The sequence below is a fragment of the Agelaius tricolor genome, unplaced genomic scaffold (genome assembly GCF_023055355.1).
Source record: "Agelaius tricolor isolate 1412-34295 unplaced genomic scaffold, bAgeTri1.0.p SCAF_15, whole genome shotgun sequence".
In the NCBI taxonomy this organism is placed as follows: Eukaryota; Metazoa; Chordata; class Aves; order Passeriformes; family Icteridae; genus Agelaius; species Agelaius tricolor.
The window spans coordinates 20266533-20285069 of NW_027269275.1; the positions used below are offsets into that span (position 1 = coordinate 20266533).

The 18537-nt window shown below is 56.2% G+C and overlaps 1 protein-coding gene across 1 annotated transcript; it reads left to right on the top strand.

Moving 5' to 3' along the window:
* Window positions 1-127: 127 nt before the first annotated feature.
* ZNF469 (zinc finger protein 469) lies at window positions 128-14484 on the top strand. Its single transcript, XM_071440820.1, has one exon. The coding sequence runs from the start codon at window positions 128-130 to the stop codon at window positions 12728-12730; it is 12603 nt and encodes a 4200-aa protein (XP_071296921.1). The 3' UTR covers window positions 12731-14484.
* Window positions 14485-18537: the final 4053 nt, after the last annotated feature.

Here is an 18537-nt window from a genome sequence, read left to right on the forward strand (position 1 = left end):
GGGGAGCTGCTGCCCCTCTGCCGGTGCCCATCGGAGGGGGACCATGCCCGTGACCGGGGCACGGCAGCTCGCAGCGGGACGGGAACGGGACAGCGGGGCTCTCTAGCCTTGTCCCCTCCTCGGTATCATGACTGGAGAGACCCAGCATGTTTACACCATCGGCGATACTGAGGCCGGCCCCAAAGAGCCCGACAAGGACTTTGGCTGTGAAGGCTGTGGGGACAAGGATGGCAGGGCGCTGGGCGGGGAGGGGACATCCCCCTTCCCCAAGGACAAGGAGCCCCACAGCCAGCGGGAAGCTGTGATCCGGCCGCAGCAAGCGGGGAAGATCGACTTCAAATCCCTGCAGTGCAAGCCCAAGTTCGGCAATGACAGCAGCACCTGGGGAGAGGTCAAGGGCGGCCCCCTGTCCCCGCCGGGGAAGGGCCGGGCCCGGGAGCGCGGCCGGCGCTCGGCGAAGGGCGAGCGGGGCCACCAGCAGCTCTACCGGCTCAGCATCGCCGGCACCCGGCCCAGCCCCACCATCGGCATCGCCTACCCGCAGCAGAAGGTGACGCCCCCCAAGAAGCCAGAGGTGGCCCCCGCGGCCGGCAGCTACCGCTTCCACGTGCCCGGCATCGCCCAGCGCGACGCCGAGCTCCGGCCCGAGGAAATCGCCTTTGGCCGCTGCTTCCCCGACTCCGCCGGCGGCCGGGCCTCCGCCAGTTATACCTCACAGCCCAGCCCCGGCCTCGGCCCCAAGGGGCAGCCCCCCGCCGCCGGCATCCCCCTCAAGAGCCCCGGCACCCATGGGCAGCTACATTATTTAGAGTTCCAGGCAAACCGGGCCGAGTCCTGGCCTTCCCCCGAGAAGAGCTTTGCCGGTGCTACCTACGGGATCTCGGTGCAGAAGCCCAGCTCTTTCTCCGAGGGTGGCAAAGCCGCTGTGCACGGCCTGGGGGCTTTGCCGTGCCAGTTCCCCTTCCAGCTGCTGCACGAGGCGGGGAAGGAGCAGTTCCACAGCAGCCAGGAGTACCTGGACGTGGGAATCGCCGCCACCGCCCAGCTGGCTCCCGCTGCCTTCGCCTTCCACTCGTCGCCCCGAGAGTGGCCGGAGGAGCCGCTGGGCGGGGGCTCCTACGAGAGCGCGTCCCCCGAGGGGAGGCTGTACGCGCTGCCCGCGGCCCCGCCGCCCCCGCCGCCCTTCGTGCACCCGCCGCCCCCTCCGGCCCTGCACCACGGCCCCTTGCCCTGCTGCAAGGGCAGGGCCGAGCATCCCGCCGAGCCCACTGGTGCTCTCCCGTCGTCTGGTGCTATCGACCAAAACCCAAGCACTTTCCAAGAAAACCAAGCTGTTTTTCCGTCTAGTTTACACTCGCCTACCATGCCGAAGCTGGTGGGGAAGAGGCAAGCCTCGGCCAAGGACGGCGTCCCCAGCCCGCGGCTGCTGGTGCAGAGCAGCCCCCTGAGAAGGACCGTGCCACCAAAGTCCCTGTCCCAAGTGCACTTTCAGAGCAAGGCCTATTGCAGCTCCCCCGCGGGAGCCGTGCCTTTCGAGACGAGCGTTCCCACTACGGCACCCACCCACCCCCGGCTTGTGCAAGCTTGGGAAGGTGCCACGAAGGCGTTTTCTCCCATGGACCAGAATTCAGCACCTTATTCAAACCCTGTTGGAAACCAGTTCTCATTCGAGTGCCAGTCTGGCCCCGAGCAGAGGCAGCACAGGCAGAAAAATGCCAGGCTGCCTTGGCAGCAGATGCACCTCCCTCCTGCAGTGCCCGGTGCCAACAGGCTGGAGCTGTCGAGACACATCAGCAGCCAGAAGCTCCCCTTCCCCCTGGGCACGTCGGACTGGCAGGGCAGCGGGAAAGCCCAGAAAGGGCCCCCCATAAGCAATTCTCCAGGGTACCACAGCAAAAAGCTGTTATCAGGAGAGAGCCTGCAGAGGGGAGATCCCAGCGTGACGGGAGCTTTCTCCTTTGAGAGTGGGAAGGAACCGGGGTCTCCTGCCTGTGACTCGAGAAGCAAAGCCCTGTTCTACACTATGGCTCAAGCAGCTCCTCCTCTTCCCTCAAGGAGCTCATCAGGCTCAGGGCTGGTCCTGCCACCATCAGCCTTGGCAGCTGCCTCCCCTTGCGAGTCCCCACTGCCGTCCCCTGTCCCCAACCCCACGTGTGGCAGCACCTGCTCGTCGCTGTCCCCCATGTCCAGCAGCCCACTCAACTTCGAGGACAGCCAGATGTCCAGAGCGCTGACCCCCTCGCCCTTCTTCCAGCACCCCTGCCATGCCAAGGATGCCAACAAAGCCTTCCACGCCTCCGAGGTTCTGAGTCCCAGCTCGCTTCATTACCACCCCCCAGACTCTGTCAAGTCCTTCAGCTTCCCTCCGGATGCTCTGAAAGACGACAGCCTCCTGAAATGTGCCCCGGGCAGCCCGTTCCACAAACCTGGAGGGGAGGTGGCCAAAGGATGCTCAGACGGGCTGGATGGGGAGCAGCCTCCACCACCCTACTCCTCCCATCACCTGCTGGCCACCTCCCTGAGCAGTGCCAGCCTGGACCAGCTGGACGTGCTGCTGACCTGCAGACAGTGTGACCAGAACTACAGCAACCTGTCCTCCTTCCTGCAGCACCGCCAGTTCTGCGCCTCCCACCCCTCTGCCCAGGCAGAGCCCAGGGATGCTCCCCGGGCAGCCGAGGGGAGGAAGGTGCTCCCACCAGAGCCCTCCAAACCCCCCGGCCTGGCGCTCTCTCCAGACCCCCAGGGACATCTGTTGGCACTAAACAAGAGTGATGACTTCTTGCTGGATGGGGAAGGCAAAAGCGAGGGCAAGGAGGACGCTCTGAAGGGCGGCCTCTTCCACGGCCTGGCCACCGGCTCCCTCCCACTCAGCGCCTCCGACCTGGACATCGACGATGCCAAGCTGGACAGCCTGATCACCGAGGCCCTCAACGGCCTGGGCTACCAGTCAGACAACCCAGAGATTGACAGCAGCTTCATCGACGTCTTCGCTGATGAGGAGCTGCCAGGCGTGAAGGCGGCTGGCATGGCCCACAAGGCCAAGGAAGGGCTGGCCTCAGAGAGCAAATCCAAGCAGGCAGTGGAGGAGAAGGCAGCAGGAGAGGCCAAGGCTGGCTGTTTTTGTGAAGATGGGGAGCAGGTGAAGAGAGGGGCAGGAAAGCGGCACCTTCACAAAGGGAGGGTGGCACGGAGGGTGGCACCGCAGGAGCCGGATCCCGCGGCAGAGGGAGCAGAGAGGACAGCCAGGCTGAGGGCAGGCAGGAAGAACAGCATCCCACCAGCCAGCACCTCCAGCCAAAAGCATCCCAGGAAACTCAGCCAAGACCCTGCGATGAAGAGCGAGGTGGGGCCAGGCATGGCCACCAAGAGCTCCAAGCCACCGCGGTTCTCCATGAAGGACGTGAGGAAGCGGAAGCCCCGAAGCGGGACGTGGAGCAAGGAGCTCATCCACAAGATCGTGCAGCAGAAGAACAAGCTCCACAAGCTGCAGGTGAAGAGCAGCAAGCAGGCCCAGGTGCCCCAGGCCACCGAGAGACCCCTGGCAGCCACCAAGGAGGGCGGGCTGAGGGAATACGACTACGTGTCCGACTCGGATGAGGAGGGGGCAGAGTGCAGCAAGCCCCGGGGCAGGAGGAAGCGTGGCACGGGGTTCATGGGGAGGAGCAAGTACAGCTTCAGCAAGAAACGCCTGGGCAGAAGTGAGAGGGCCAGGGAGAAAGACTCAGCCTGGAGCTACAGCCGGAAAAGGGACGGTCAGAAAAGGGAGGCACAGGAGGACGGGGATGTCCCGTGTCAGGAGGATGCAGAGAAAGAGGATTGTGATGCCAGAGCCCGAAGGAGGAGCAGCCACTCATCTGCTGGCAGCAAGCACAGCGTGCCCAGAGAGATGGGCACAAGCCCACCCTGTGTTGGTGGGGCTGGTGACAAGGGTGGCACCCAGAGGAGGAGGCGCTCGGGCAGCCCAGCCCATGTGCCAAGGACTCCCCTCAGCCCTCCCCAGCACAGCAGCCCAAAGACAAGCCAGGAGAGCAAAGAGGACATTCCCAGGGGGAGCAGGAGGCTTGGCTCAGCCAAACCTTTGCTGGCAGGCTCCAGGACACGGCCGAGTACTGAACCAGATGTTGCTGCCATGGACTGTGCAGAGGAGGAGCCGTCACCGCAGCCCCAGGAAAGGCAAATGCCCAGCACGGCCACCCCAGGCAGGAGCCCTGCCAGCTTCTCCTCTAAGGAGGGGGTGGAAGAGCCCAGAGGAACAGCAAAGCTCCTGGGTGAGGCAGGGGAGCCCACCCTGCAGGCTCAGGGCTCTCCTGAGCTCACCGTGGACCACCAGAGGCACCAGTTTGCCCCTTTCCCAAGCGAGGGGCTGAAATACCACACAGAGGAGGTGATTGCTCCACCCCACAGCGGTAACAAATCGAGTCCTGGCCGTGGGAGTGCCACCTGCTCAGAAGCAGGAATCAAATTCACGAAGGGACAGGGGCTCTGTGATACTCAGAAGGATTATCCCAATCCCACAGCAGCTCCCACCTACGCCGGGGATGCAGTGGGAATGATGCTCGCTGCCAAGACACCCAATCCCTACAGTGCCAGCAGTGACAATGCATTCTTTGATCCCAAAGGCCTTCCCGGTCACTATGAGGACAACCTCTTCCCAAAGCCCCCAGCCCTGGGCTCCTCCCACATGGATGACATGTACCTGTGCCGGGATGACATCAGCGCCAGCTCCTTCGAGCAGAAGCACTCCAGCATCTCCCCTTTCGCCACGGAGATGCCGCAGGGCAAAGTGTCGTCCCCCCTCAGCTTTGACTCCTCATCGATATTTGGCGAGCTGCCCGTCTCTGAGTTCGATCCCTACGAGAGCAAGGACGGATATGTGACACCCTTCCCCTGTGCCCCCCGCAAGCCGCTGCCCTTCGAGCAGCCCTACCCGCCCTTCCTGCCCGAGAAAGACTGGTCCCTCATGGAGGAGGTGGCTCCCATGCTGCCAGAGGACATGACTCAGTTCCACAGCCTCTCCGTGGAGAAGCCGCCGGCCAAGAAGTTCCCCGAGGAACAGGAAGGAGCTGTCCCCAGCAGCCAGCTGTCCCTGCCGCTGCCAGACAGGATCGCGGATTACAGCGTGGCTTTCATGAGCAACATTTCAGATGACGAGCTGGAGATCAAGCGCTTGGTCACGGAGCTGGAAAGCCAACTGCAGACCAGCAAGCTGGACTCTGAGGTGGCCGTCACCCTCCAGAAATCCGAGCCAAACGTGGCTGTCCACCTGCGAGCACAGGGGGCCGAGAGGTTCCCGGTGCTGCCGGGAGAGCCAGAGGCAGGCCAGGAGAAAGGGCTGTTTTTGGCAGGTGAGCTGGGCAGATCGAGCCTCTGCGGTGGGGAGAGGCTAGCAGGGGAGAAGCCAGACATGGTGGCTGCCCGTGAGGACTACGAGAGACCCAGAGAGCCCTGGGCGTGCCCACTGGAGCTGGGCTCGCTGGAAACCGGGATGGGCATCCCAACCCCGCTGGCCACAAACCATTTCTGCTCCAAAGACAGCAGTGAGCAGCTCCAGGGAGCTGAGGCCACCGAGGAAAGAGACCTCAGGAAGATGGAAAATGGGTCTTCTTCCAAAAGTCTACCTGGCTCAAGCACGACTGACCAAACAGAGGCTCCCATCTACACCAGCCCTGTGGCCAAAAGCCCTCCTGTTGTCACCAGCTCCATGTTCCCCGAGACCATGGGTGCAGCAGAAGTAACCAAAGACCCCCTGCCATCCCTGCCATGCCAGTGCAGTGCTGAGGGCTTCCTCGTGCCAGGGAAAGCAGACACTGATCCTGCAGAGCTAGAAAAGTTTGATGCCCATCTTCCAAACCCTAAACCCCAGTTTGGCTTTCAGCAGGGTCCCACCCCAGCCTTGGATCTCGCCTTTTCACCTCATGGCAAAGAGGTCCCAGATACGGAAGAAAAACCCTTGAGCAGGACTGAGCCCCCCAAAACAGTGAAAAATGCTGTGGATCTCAAAGGGGCTGGTGGTGGGCCCGGGCTGGTGGAGGAGATGGAGGAGACGAGGAGTCCCAACACCTATCAAAGCCCTGCACCCAGTGACAAAGCCAGCAAGCCCAAAGTGCTGCTGTTTGAGATGCTGAGTGCGCCCAAGGAGAGCGACCGCCCTTCCCAGGAGATGGTGGGGGCATCCCAGGAGGCCTCTGCCAACCCTCTGCAGCAGCTCCAGCTCTTCGTGGCCCGGACAGTGAAGAACAACGAGGAGGAGCTGTTGATGCCATGCTTCCCTGGGCTGCTGGCTCCCAGCCACCCCTCTGCCACCTCCAGCATCCAGACAGAGCACCAGGAGCAGAGCAGTGCTGCCTTGGAAGGAGAAGATCAGACCCAGGGAGAAGGGGATCTCCCCACTGGAAGCAGCACTGGAAATATCGCTGCTCCAGGGAGAGAGGTGCTTTCTCCCAGTGGATGTGAGCAGCTGGAGCTGTTGGATGCAGAGGGCTCTTACCATGCAGAACAATCCACGTCGGCAAAGCCGGAGCTGCGAAATAATGTAACAGAGCTGCAGCACTTAGCAAATGAAGCCCCAGAGCCGAGGGACATTAATATCCCTGCAGATGGTGTTTCCCAGGAGCGTAATGACCTCTCACCACCCAGCAGCACTGCCGTGACCTCGCTGCCAGGGCAGGGAAGGAAAGCTGATCAGCTCAGGGAAGAGCAGGAGGGAGATAACAACACAACGACCTTGGCATTTAGGAAACATGAGCAATCCCACCCCAGCCGTGGTTTGCTCGAGGAAGAAACGCTGGGCACAGAAGAGAGAGAGAGTCTGGAAAGGACTTGGGTGGGGAAGGGGGCACAGCACCAGGGCAGTGCTCCCACGAGTCCTGTCAGCCCCGTTGGTACCTCTGAAGGGGATCTCCACCAGGATCACAGCTTGGGGATGGAGATAAAAGCCAGCATGGTCAGTGCAGATGTTCCCAGAGAAAGGAATGACAAGTTGTCCCTCAATGGCCGTGATTACACAGGCAAATCTCCAGCCAGCCTGCTCTCACCAGCCAAATATTCCGACCTCAAATGCGTGCAGAGCAGTGGGGCTGAGGGAGAAGAGGTCCCCAGTTTAAGCACTCAGCTCTCAGATGAGAAGAAATACAGCTCCTCCCTGCCTGCAACACCAAGTTCATTCGTCACAAAGAGTTGTCCTCCTGAGGCCAGCAGCCATCACATCCATCCCACCGTGAGCCCAGCGGAGCAAGGGACATGGGAAGGGGCACCTGCCTTCCCTCCCTTGCTGCATCACTGCAGGGCTGTGCCGACAGAAGTGGCTGAGGAACATCCTCATCACCTCCCTGATGGTGCTTTGGGTAGCTATGAATCACCTGGAAGAGAGGGCACAGTGAGACCCTGCACTCTGCTGCATGGTGGTAGTCTGGTGGGCTCTGCCTTGGAGATGGGTGGTCCCCAGGAACCTCCTGGGAAGGACTGTTCTCTTCCCTGCTCGCCACCTTTCCACCAAAAGGGTGTTGGGAGAGAGGTCCCTGAAAACACCAGTGCTGTGCTGCCAAATTTTAAAGAAAACCAAGGGTGTGCTATCACAGACACAGTCATTAACTCCACCTCTCCAGAAACCCAGGATTATCCAACCCAGCCCACAGAGGATCTTCTGCCCATGGAAGAAAGGGAGGTCAACCTGAACCAAGAAAACAAGCTTGAAAACTGCTCCCATGTCAGGAATAAGCATCCAAGTGAACCAGAGGCTTTGTGCAATGGTTTTGCTGTTCAGGACATGTCAGCTGCCATCAGCAGAGGTCTTACAAGGGTTGGAGATCTTGGTCCTGCTGAATTAAATGGCCACGAGTTTCCAGGGGCAGCAGAGGTGAGCCTTGGTCTTTCCAAAACCACAGAGAGTAAAGGAGAGAGTTTAAAAGGGGAGAATTCCAAAAGCCATGGGGCTGCAGAAGCTGGGGCTTGTGTGTTGAGCAGCGTGGGCCAAGGAGAGGACTACACACCCAGCAGTACTCCAGACCCGTCCCAAAATGAGCTCCACAAAGGAAGAAAGCCCAATGGACTCCCGGTGACCTGTGACATTTGTTCAGCCACTTTCCGCTCCAAGCCCGGCCTGACCAGGCACAAAGCTGTCAAGCACCAGGTGAAGAATGGTGGTTTGCCACAGCCCAGCAAGACTCCCAGGTCCTCTCTGATTCCTGCACACAAGACATCAAAAGCAGCCCAAAAAGTGCCCAGGAGGAGCCTGAAGGCATCAGTCAAAGACAAAACCTGCAGCTCACAGGCGCTGACCTCCACCGTTGAGCGCATTCCCAAGAAAATACTCCCAGACCTGGAGAAAGAACCCAGCACACAGATGCAGGAGGTGGTGAGCAGAGTGCTCAGTGACCTCAGCGTGATCTCCTTGGAGATGTCCCAGGAGCTGCACCACACACGTGTCCTGCAGAGGGAGGGGAAGGCAAAGGGACCGCGCCTGGCGGTGAGGGGATCAGGAGAGGCAGGGACTGGGAAGGTGGATTCAGGATGGCAGGTCAGGAAAGGAGAAAAGGGCAGAAGGAGCCAAAGCAAAGATCTTGGCGGGGAGAACAGCAGTTCAGAGAAGCAGCTCAACAGGAAAGTGAGGCGAAGGAAAGCGAAGGTGTTTCCCAGCAGGAATGAGCCCTGTGAGCTGGAGAAGAGCACAGGTCCTGCTGCCCTCAGCTCCAGCCTGCCCGGGATCACGGAGGGCTTGCACGAACCAGAGGGTTGCATCTCCACAGAGGAGCCAAACAGGACCAGCACAGCCCAGCACTCCCAAAAAGCCAAAGAATCCTCTTGTGCAGCTGAGCTTGAGGAAGACCTGGGCAGCAGGATGGGGTCTCTGAAGGAGATGGTCAACAAGGAGACAGCCACGGGCACAGTCACCTGTCCTGGGGAGGTGGAAGATCCAGATGCAGTGGAAGACATGCAGGCTTGCAAAAAATGGATCAGTGGGTTTGTGGAGCAAGTGGCGAAGGGATGGGGCAAGGTGGGCACAGAGCAGCATCGTGGTGCTGATGGCACAGAGGACATGGATGCTGGGACAGGGGACAGTCCTGTGGCAGGCAGTGACACCAGGAACTGGAGTGGTGCCCTGCAGGGTCCCGCAGCTCCTGCTGAAGGGGCTTTGCTGCTGGAGAACCATGATTTGGGAACAACCCAGAATGTTCCTGGCCATGGTGCTCTGCAGAGCGCGCCGGGGACCTGCCCTCCTCCTGCAGAGCCACAGCGGTGGGTGAAGGCAGATGTGCCACCAGGCAGGGAGCACTGTGGGGACAGCACTGCCACCTCAGACCTCCAGAGCTTTTTTGATGATGATTCCACGTTCTCCCAGCTGTTCCCCAGGGATGAGCAGTTTGTCCGGAGGAAGTGCACGCGGGTGTACGGGAAGCGCAGCAAGAAACCCAAACCTGTCCCCGAGGTCAGCCTGCAGCCAGCAGGGGCCATCGACCTCTTCACCATCCGCCTGGCCTCTGACCTCAGCAACAACAGCTCCTTCTGTGTCACCAGGGAGGACCCTTGCGAGTACGAGACCATCTCCGTTGACGATGCCCTCATGCTGAACATGTGTCATGGCAGCAAGGCCAAGAGCGGAGATGCTGCTCCAGATGGATCTAAGAGCATCGAGCTGAGGTTGGACCAGGAGGAGACCGACCAAGGGAAGGAGGACATTGACCTGGAGGACAACATGCTGACCTTCTTGTGCCAAAACAGCCACATGGACAACGTCCCCAGCTTGAATATCTGGGGCAGTCTGGAGAAGGAGGGGGAAAGCCTCTCTGCCGAGGACATGTTTGAGCCTCTGATGGACCTTGAGGATGAGCACTCGCTCCAAGAAGTGAACTCTGAGCCCCCTGACCTGGCAGAAGAGTCCTACAATGACAAAGATAACGGCGATTCGGACTCCCCCGAATTTCATACCATTGACATTGAGATGCTTAATGCAAAGCTGAAAATGAGAGACGTGTGTTTCTTCAGCCCCTGCGAGGATCTTCCTCGCCATGGCGAGGACAACGCTGTGAGTTTGAAGCCAAAGTCGGGCAAGCACAGGAGCAAGCTGGAAGATGGGAAACTGGGGAAAAACCGCGGGGACATCACCATCAAAACCAAAGACAAGCAGTACAAATGCAAAGTCTGCTTCCAGTGGTTCCTGACGCTGGGGGAGCTGGACTTCCACAAGCTCTCCCACAACCCTTCCCCTCCTCCCACCTGCTACATGTGCGTCCAGCGCAAATTCAGCTCCCGGGAGCAGCTCCGGGACCACCTGAAGGAGAAGCACGCCAGGAACAAGGCCGGGCTGTGGGCGTGCGGGATGTGCCTGAAGGAGATCTCCGACGTCTGGATGTACAACGAGCACCTGCGGGAGCACGCCACGCAGTTCGCGCGCAAGGGGCAGGCGCAGAAGTCGGTGATGGGCCTGCCAGGCTGCTTTGGTGAGGACAATGCTGCTGTCACACACTTCCTCAACACCATCATGTGCCGGAAACCCTCCAGATCCTCCCGGCACGGCGACCCTGGTGGCCGGCATGGGGTCAGCAGAGAGAGCAAGAGCCCCAAGGAGTTGCCCCTTGAGCAGGAGAAGGTGATGAAAGACCCCGTGGAAAGCAGTGTCAAAGTGAAGCCACCTGCACCCAGCTCGTCCAAAGCACCCTCCAGCCCATCTCCAGAGCACACGGGGAAAGGTGAAAACACCCCAAAATCTGTCCCCATGCATCCAGACTGCAAGGATCCTTCCCGGGACTGCCATCACTGTGGCAAACAGTTCCCCAAGCCCTTCAAGCTCCAGCGGCACTTGGTCGTGCACAGCTTGCAGAAGATTTACTTGTGCCACAAGTGCCCCATGTTCTACCAGGAGACCAAAGAGCTCCGGAGCCACCTGAGCCAGGAGCACGGCGTGGTGGAGGAGCAGGAGATCAAGCACACCACCCTGTACGCCTGCGAGCTCTGTGCTGATGTCATGCACGTCATCAAGAAGTCCTTCATCTGCAGCATGTGCAACTACACCTTCTCCAAGAAGGAGCAGTACGACCGGCACATGGAGAAGCACCTGGCGGGCAGCAGCAAGACTTTCAAATTCCGAGGGGTCATGAGGCCTGGTGCTGCCTGCAGGGAGGGCAGGGAGAAGGTGAAGGAGGACGGATCTCTCCGGGAGGGAATGCCACCGAGCAAGAAGCGGAAGGTGGCTCACCATGGCAGCTCAATCCCACACAGGTCACCAGCCCACCTGGCCCCCACGAGCGACCTTCAGCTGGTAGAAGCTGGAAGCCCCAGCCTGCAGGTTCCCACTGACTCCTTCCCAACCGCACCTGGTGACCTGGGAGCACCCCAACCTTCCGTGAAGGCAGAAGTCATGGTGGGTGACTTCTCAGAGCTCCTGGCAGAGATGGAGAAGTCTCCATTTGACCCTTTGCCGCCACCACCCTGCCTGTCCCCATCTCTGCCACTGGCTGCTGCTGGCAGCCCCGAGCTCGGCCACATCCCTGGCCTGTCCATCGAGGAGCTGGAGAAAGGAGCCTTTGATGGGAAACCACTTCCTTTCTTGGACTCACCTGAGTTTCCCATGGACCTTGCTGGCTTGGCTTGTCACCAGGCCACCAACCAAAAACTGTCCCCTCCCCTCCTGACCCAGAAACGTGTCGGTGCTGATGCCCATAAAACAACAAGCACAGGAAGCAAAGACGAATACAGGACCTGTATCCTGGAAAATCCCAGCACAGACACCAATGCCATGGAGGGCATCCCTTTTCTCCAGCTTGCCAAGAAGGTCTCAGAGCTTCCTTCCCCCAAGGCAGAGTCTCCACAAGCCACGGACACCCACAAATGGGGCAGCCCCAGTGGCAGCAATGCCTCTGCCTGGGAAGATGCAGCTAAGCCAGCGTCTCCAGAAGGTGCCCACCAGCCCCTGCCCCCAAAGGACAAGTCAGCATCACCCCCACTCAACAGAGCTTCCAAAGATGCAGTGCCACCAAAGAAAACTGTGGGTAGTGAGGCTGCTCCCGGTGTGGGCAGCCCCGAGGAGGGTCAGCAGCCCATCTCAGGGAAGGAGAAATCCATGCCTGAGGCTAAGGACAGTAGCACTAACACCAAGGACCAAGGCGGCAACCCAGGCAAATCCAGCAGCCACCAGCCCAGAGATGAGGTGTCCAGCAACACCACGAGACACGGCCACGCAGAGCCAGGCAGAGCCACCAGCAAGCTTTACCCCAAGAGGAGGAAAGAACACAAGTCCTTGAGCCACCGGAGCAGCTCCGGCTCCCGGGAGAACATGGAAGGAGACGGGAAGAAGAAGAAAGCCCGGCCACCATGCCCGGGCAGGAGCGAGAGCGCCGCTGAGCTCAAACGTGGCAGCTGGAGCAACGCCGAGGCTCCCGCCCTGTCCCCCGGCAGGAGGGACACGCACTGCAGCAAGCTGGCACCCAAGCCCAGAACGGGCCCCCAGCTGAAGAAGATGGTCCTGGACCCTTACAACCAGAAGAAAGGGGAGCTCCGCCACGCCAACGGGGACGTGAAGCGCAGGAAAGCCATCCTGGGCAAGAGCCTGCACCAGGTGTTGGCCAAGGGGCCGGCGCCGTCCCCGCGCGGCTCCTGGCACGGCCCCCGCGGGGCCAAGGCGGCCGGCCCGGCCAGCTACCGCAGTGCCGAGTCCCAGAACAACCTGCTCAGCCAACTCTTTGGGCAAAAATTAACCAGCTTTAAAATTCCTTTAAGGAGAGATACTTCAGAATAATTTATGGAAGTGACTTATGGTGATCCTCAGCTGCTTTCATGGGGTTTGCAAGGGAAAAAATTATCAAAGCATTAAATTCGTTTGTGTAGCATGATTTCTCTGTCTAGCTTAAATGAACTTGCACTGCAGCCTCTGTGAAATAGTTTGCTTTGTGTCTACTAATCTACTTTAATTCACCTGATTTATCATGCAAATGCTAGAACTTTGATGTTGCTGATGATTTTCATGAACTGAAATTGTAATCGCTTTGGGCAGACTGAATCGTCGAGAGCAATTGCTTTATTGCAGAAGTGCTGAGGTTATAAGGATACTTGCAAATCTCAGACCCTTTTGAGTCTGTGTCTGTGTTATCTTTGTACAAAGTACTTGAAGAGATGAACTTCATTCCATAGACGTCTTATTCATAAGGTGCAGTACACTGTAGAAAGCAAATTTTTTTTTTTTTTTTTGTGGAAGATTTTGCACAAATAATCCCGTACAATTCATTTAATTGGGAGCTGGCCTGAGCGATGATACAATTAAAAAATTAAATTAAGACCCAAGTGTCCTATATTTTGACAGCCATCCCTAAGAATTTTGTTTCTACATCGTCAAGAGAAGGACGACCCAGCTCTGGGGTTCTGGGGCTGTCGGAGCCCTCCAGAGGATGCTGCCACTCTTTGACCACTGTAGACGATGGGACTGGAGGAGAGGCGTCCCCGCGAGCAAACTGCACCTTGACACTTGTGACAAACTCTGATTTTTTAGGGTTTTTTCTGGGTTTTTTTGGGTGTGTGTGTGTGTGAGCGTGTGTGTGTTTTTTCTTTTTGTTTGTGGGGGGGGGGGGTTTTTTTGTGCAACAAGAAAACTGTGCCAATTTACCGCAGCAAAAATCGGTACTGTCCGAGTGCCCTCAACGGTATCACTTCTAAACTCTCTTACTGTATTGACGTAGTGGCTCTATAGGTATCCGCTTGTACTATGCAGTTACTGGTGCTATTCTTCATTTGTAATGTGAATACAGACTTCCTTGATTGAAAAAAAAACGGGAAATTGGTAGGGAGAAGCGATTATTTGTCAAAAAAGTGGAGCAGGAAAAGATAATTTAAAAAAAAAAGCCAATTCAAGGGGGAAAACATTCAGCCTTAGGGAGAAAAATTAACGTTAGGGGGAAAATCCAACTTGGGGGAAGAAATACAACTTAGGGAAAAAATACAATTTTAGGGAAAAAAACACAACTTTAGGGAAAAAGCTCCTCTATGCTGGTACTCCATAGTGTCAGAAATGTTACGTCACATTAAACAAGCATGTTCTACAACCAAACTTTTGGATCCAGAAAGAAATCTCAGGTGCAAATGAGGACATAGAAAGATTTTATTGAAATACTCCCAAGTCAAGGAGGTGAAGTAATGCACTGATGTGATATGAACAGTCAGAGTACTTTGCGTCTGTCCTGCAATGATTTTTTTGTTTTGTTTTAGAGTTAAAAGAAAAAAAAAAAGAGGCTTTATTCTGTTAATATGTATCTTTACAATTCTTTGTATTGTATAAAAAACTATTGTAGGTAATTTACCTTGGGTGCAATGTGTTCTGTCAAAAGTTTTTATTTTGATATTTTGTCCAGAGAAGCAGAGAGAGAGCAGGAAACGCCGTTTTATGATGTTGTCCGTGTGCTTTTAAAGCGCCTCTTTAATATTGTTAAATAAAGTATGAGATAAAAATATGGGGTGGTACTGTAAAGTCATCCATGATTAATCTTTTCAAATATATTCCAATATTTTCACAGAAATTCCCTGTCTGCGTGATGTTTGTGGGATGTTTGAGGCGTCCTCTGTAAAGGGGCTGAGGAGGACCTTGGTGCCACTGCTGTCACCTCAATGGTTTGCAAAGTGTTGGAGCTTCTCAACAGTGAAGATGCTCCTGCAGCTCCTCTTCCTCACAGATCTTGTCCAGGTGCTGCTCATAGCAGGAGAGTTTTGTCCCTGAGGGGAAAAAACCAAGGTGGTGGTGATGGTGGTGGTGGTGGCCTGGTTTGGTGGTCCTCAGCTGGTGGTGGTGATGGCACAGTTAGGTCATCATGAATTGGTGATTGTCACAGCCCAATTTGGTCATTACCAACTGGCAATGGCAAGAGCCTGATCTGATCATCATCAGTTGGTGATGGTGGTGGTCCAGTCTGGTCATCATCACTTTGTGATGGTGATGGGCTTGCCTGGTTTGGTTGTCACCAAGTGTTCATGGCCCAGGTTGGTGATCAATTTGTGGTGAAGGTGGTAACAGTGATGGTGTTGGTGTTGGTGATGGTGATGATGATGGCCCAGTTTAACCATTCCCCATTTTTGATGGTGATAATGATGGTGTTGGTGGTGGTGGTGATGGTGACAGCCCCGTTACTCATCCCAAATTTATGGTGATGGCGATGATGATGATGATAATGGTGACAACCCAGTTTGCTCATTCCCGATTGAAGATGATGATGATGATGATGGTGAGGGCCTATTTTCTTCATCCCCATTTGATGGTGATGATGATGATGGTGATTGATTATGATAATGGTGCTGCTGCTGGTGATGATGATGATGATGATGATGATGATGATGATGATGATGGTGAGGGCTCATTTTGCTCATCCCCATTTTACGATGATAATGATGGTGTTGGTGATGGCAATGATGCTGCTGCTGGTGATGATGATGGTGATTGATGATGATGATGATGAAGATGATGTTGGTGAGGGCCCATTTTACTCATCTCTTTTTGATGATGATGGTGTTGGTGATGGCGATGATGATGATGATGAAGATGATGCTGGTGAGGGCCCATTTTGCACATCCCATTTTGATAATGATGGTGATGATGACGATGATGAAGATGATGATGATGAAGATGATGCTGGTGAGGGCCCATTTTGCTCATCCCTTTTTGATGATGATGGTGTTGGTGATGGCAATGATGATGATGATGAAGATGATGCTGGTGAGGGCCCATTTTGCACATCCCATTTTGATAATGATGATGTTGGTGATGGCGATGATGACGATGATGAAGATGATGATGATGATGAAGATGATGCTGGTGAGGGCCCATTTTGCACATCCCATTTTGATAATGATGGTGTTGGTGATGGCAATGATGATGATGATGAAGATGATGCTGGTGAAGGCCCATTTTGCTCATCTCTTTTTGATGATGATGGTGTTGGTGATGGCAATGATGATCATGATGTTGCTGCTGCTGCTGGTGATTGATGATGATGATGAAGATGATGATGATGATGATGAAGATGATGCTGGTGAGGGCCCATTTTGCTCATCCCTTTTTGATGATGATGGTGTTGGTGATGGCAATGAAGATCACGATGCTGCTGCTGCTGCTGGTGATTGATGACGATGATGATGACGGTGCTGCTGAAGGCCCAGTTCTCTCATGCCCACTTTGTCCTCAAGCTGACCTCTGCGGCCGCGCTGGGCTGGGCTGGGAGCCCCCACGGAGGCGGTGTATTCCATCCTTTAATTCCTGTATTCCATCCTTTAATTACTGCCGCAATCACAACACGGAGCCGCTGTCAGTGAGAGATAGCTCGGCACTGCCGGCTGGGATCCTCGCCACTCGGGGCTTGTAACTAAAACTGCAGGATTAATTTGATTAATTGATAGAATTATTTTCCAAACTACTCTTTTGTTTATGGAGGCTTAAAATGCTTGCCGCCTGCACCCTCCTGGTGTGTTGCAGAGTGGAGATAAAGTGGCTGAAAATAATTAGTATGGCTTAATTTAGGGAAAAAAATAACCTCAAAAGAATTTTGCAGAAAATTTAAGGCAGCACATTTTACTTTGTTTTGGCAGGAAATATTATGGAGCTGGAAATGGGACTTTTATGTTTTCCCTGTGCTATATTTCACCAGGGCAGCAAACCTGCAGGGCGGAGGAGGAGATTTTCATGCCTGGTTGTTACCAGAGCTCTCCCACACCTCCAGATTCATCACCTGGGCACCTGGAAATGAGTCTCCTGGGAGCCAGGGGAATGCTGCAGGAATGGGACCCATCCCCAGGGCCCTGGGATGGGTGCAGGGACCCCTTCCCAAAGCTGCACCCATTTTCTGGAAGCACAAAGCATGAGTGATGCCCACCTCTGGCTCGGGAATGCCACTCCCCAGGGAGATGTTGGCATCATCCCCTCATCTTTGGGGGCTGAATTATTTAATTTATCCTTTCCCCTCTAAATGTGAGTAGGTTTTTTCCCCCTGCTCTCCCCCACATCCAATTCCTTCAGTCCCCCCCAACCATCAGCTCCTCTGAGCTCCCCAAAGCCCCCGGGTTTGCTGAGTCCTGCATTATCCAGCAGCGTTTGTCACTTGGGAGATTGCAGGCCCCTGTCACCATAATTCCAGTGAGGATGCAAAGCCAGGCAGCTTCTCCCTGCTGGGGATTAACTCCCTGCTCAGCAGGGGACAGCAGCACAGGGGGGCTCCCCTGGGACCCAGCACCCCCGGGATGTGGGGCCAGTCTGCACCCACATCCTCAGGCCTGGGACAGCTCCAGGCCCTGGGGCTGCAGGGTGGGTCTGATGGGAGGTGCCTGGCATCGATGGAGCCCCTTGGGGGGGATTTCTTGGCTTCTTGCCACCACCCTAAATTTCCCTCAAGCTGTTTGCTCTTCAAGCCCCCCCCCCCCCCCCCCAAATCCAGCCAGCCTTTCTTTTCTCAGCCCCACAGCCAAGTTTCTGAGCCAGAGGTGCTTTAAGCCTCTCCATAAAGCCTGGAGGATAACGGGATCCACCATGGTTGTCACGCTGCAAGCAGGGGCTGAAGATTTAGGAATTTTTTTTTTTTCTTGCTTTTGAGTCAAATCTGGCCGTTCCTTGCACAGCAGGAATTTAAAGCCCAGCTCCCACCTCCCTCCCCAGGGTGTGTGACAGGGAGGGATCCTGCACTCCTGGTGCTGAATTCATGCAGGAAAACCTGGAGCCCTGGGAGCTGTGAACAGGAGCCCAGGGATTCCATCCTGCCAGCAGTGATGCTTCTGAAGCCCAGGAATTGGTTGGATTGCTCCTTTTGGGACTTAGAACATCATTCCTACAGAAGGAGATCAGTAAGAGGGAGGGGGAAATAAGCACTGAGACATCCCAGCCTTGGATTTGGGAACTGGGGGCTGCTCACCCACACATTCCCACCTGGTTTCAGGAGCATCCAGCATCATTTCTGCCAGGGGAGGTTTAGGTTGGATATTGGGAACGTTTCTTCATGGAAAGGTTTGTCCAGCCCTGGCCCAGCTGCTCAAGGCAGTGCTGGAGCCCCCGTCCCTGGAGGAATTTAAAAGCCACATGGATGTGGCACTGGGGGACATGGTTCAGTGGTGGCCTTGGCAGTGCTGGGGCTTGATGATCTTGGAGGCTTTTCAACCCTAAACCATTCCACGCTTGGGATTTGGTTTAATCCCAAACCCTTCCACGCTGCCACCGCAGCTCCCGGGAGCCCGGAATTCCACAGCAGCGTCTCTGCCCAGGACGTGCCCAAGTCAGGGAGGAACGTGCCCAAACCGTGCCCAAACTGTGCCCACACCGTGCCCACACCTTGCCCAAACCGTGCCCAGGCTTTGCTCCTGCCCTGTCCCACCCGTGTCCCACCCGTGCCCAAGCTGTGCCCAAGCCCCAGAGGAGCCCGGGCTGTTGGCAGCCACCCGAGGCTGAGCCACGGGCAGGTGACAAGTGGCACCCAGGGCCGGGTTCTGCTGCCAGCAGGTGGCAGGGCCCTTCTGCAGGTGGGCACCGCGATGCCAGTCCTCCCTCTTGGGACAAAAAAACCCTCTAAAATAGGATATTTTGAGCGG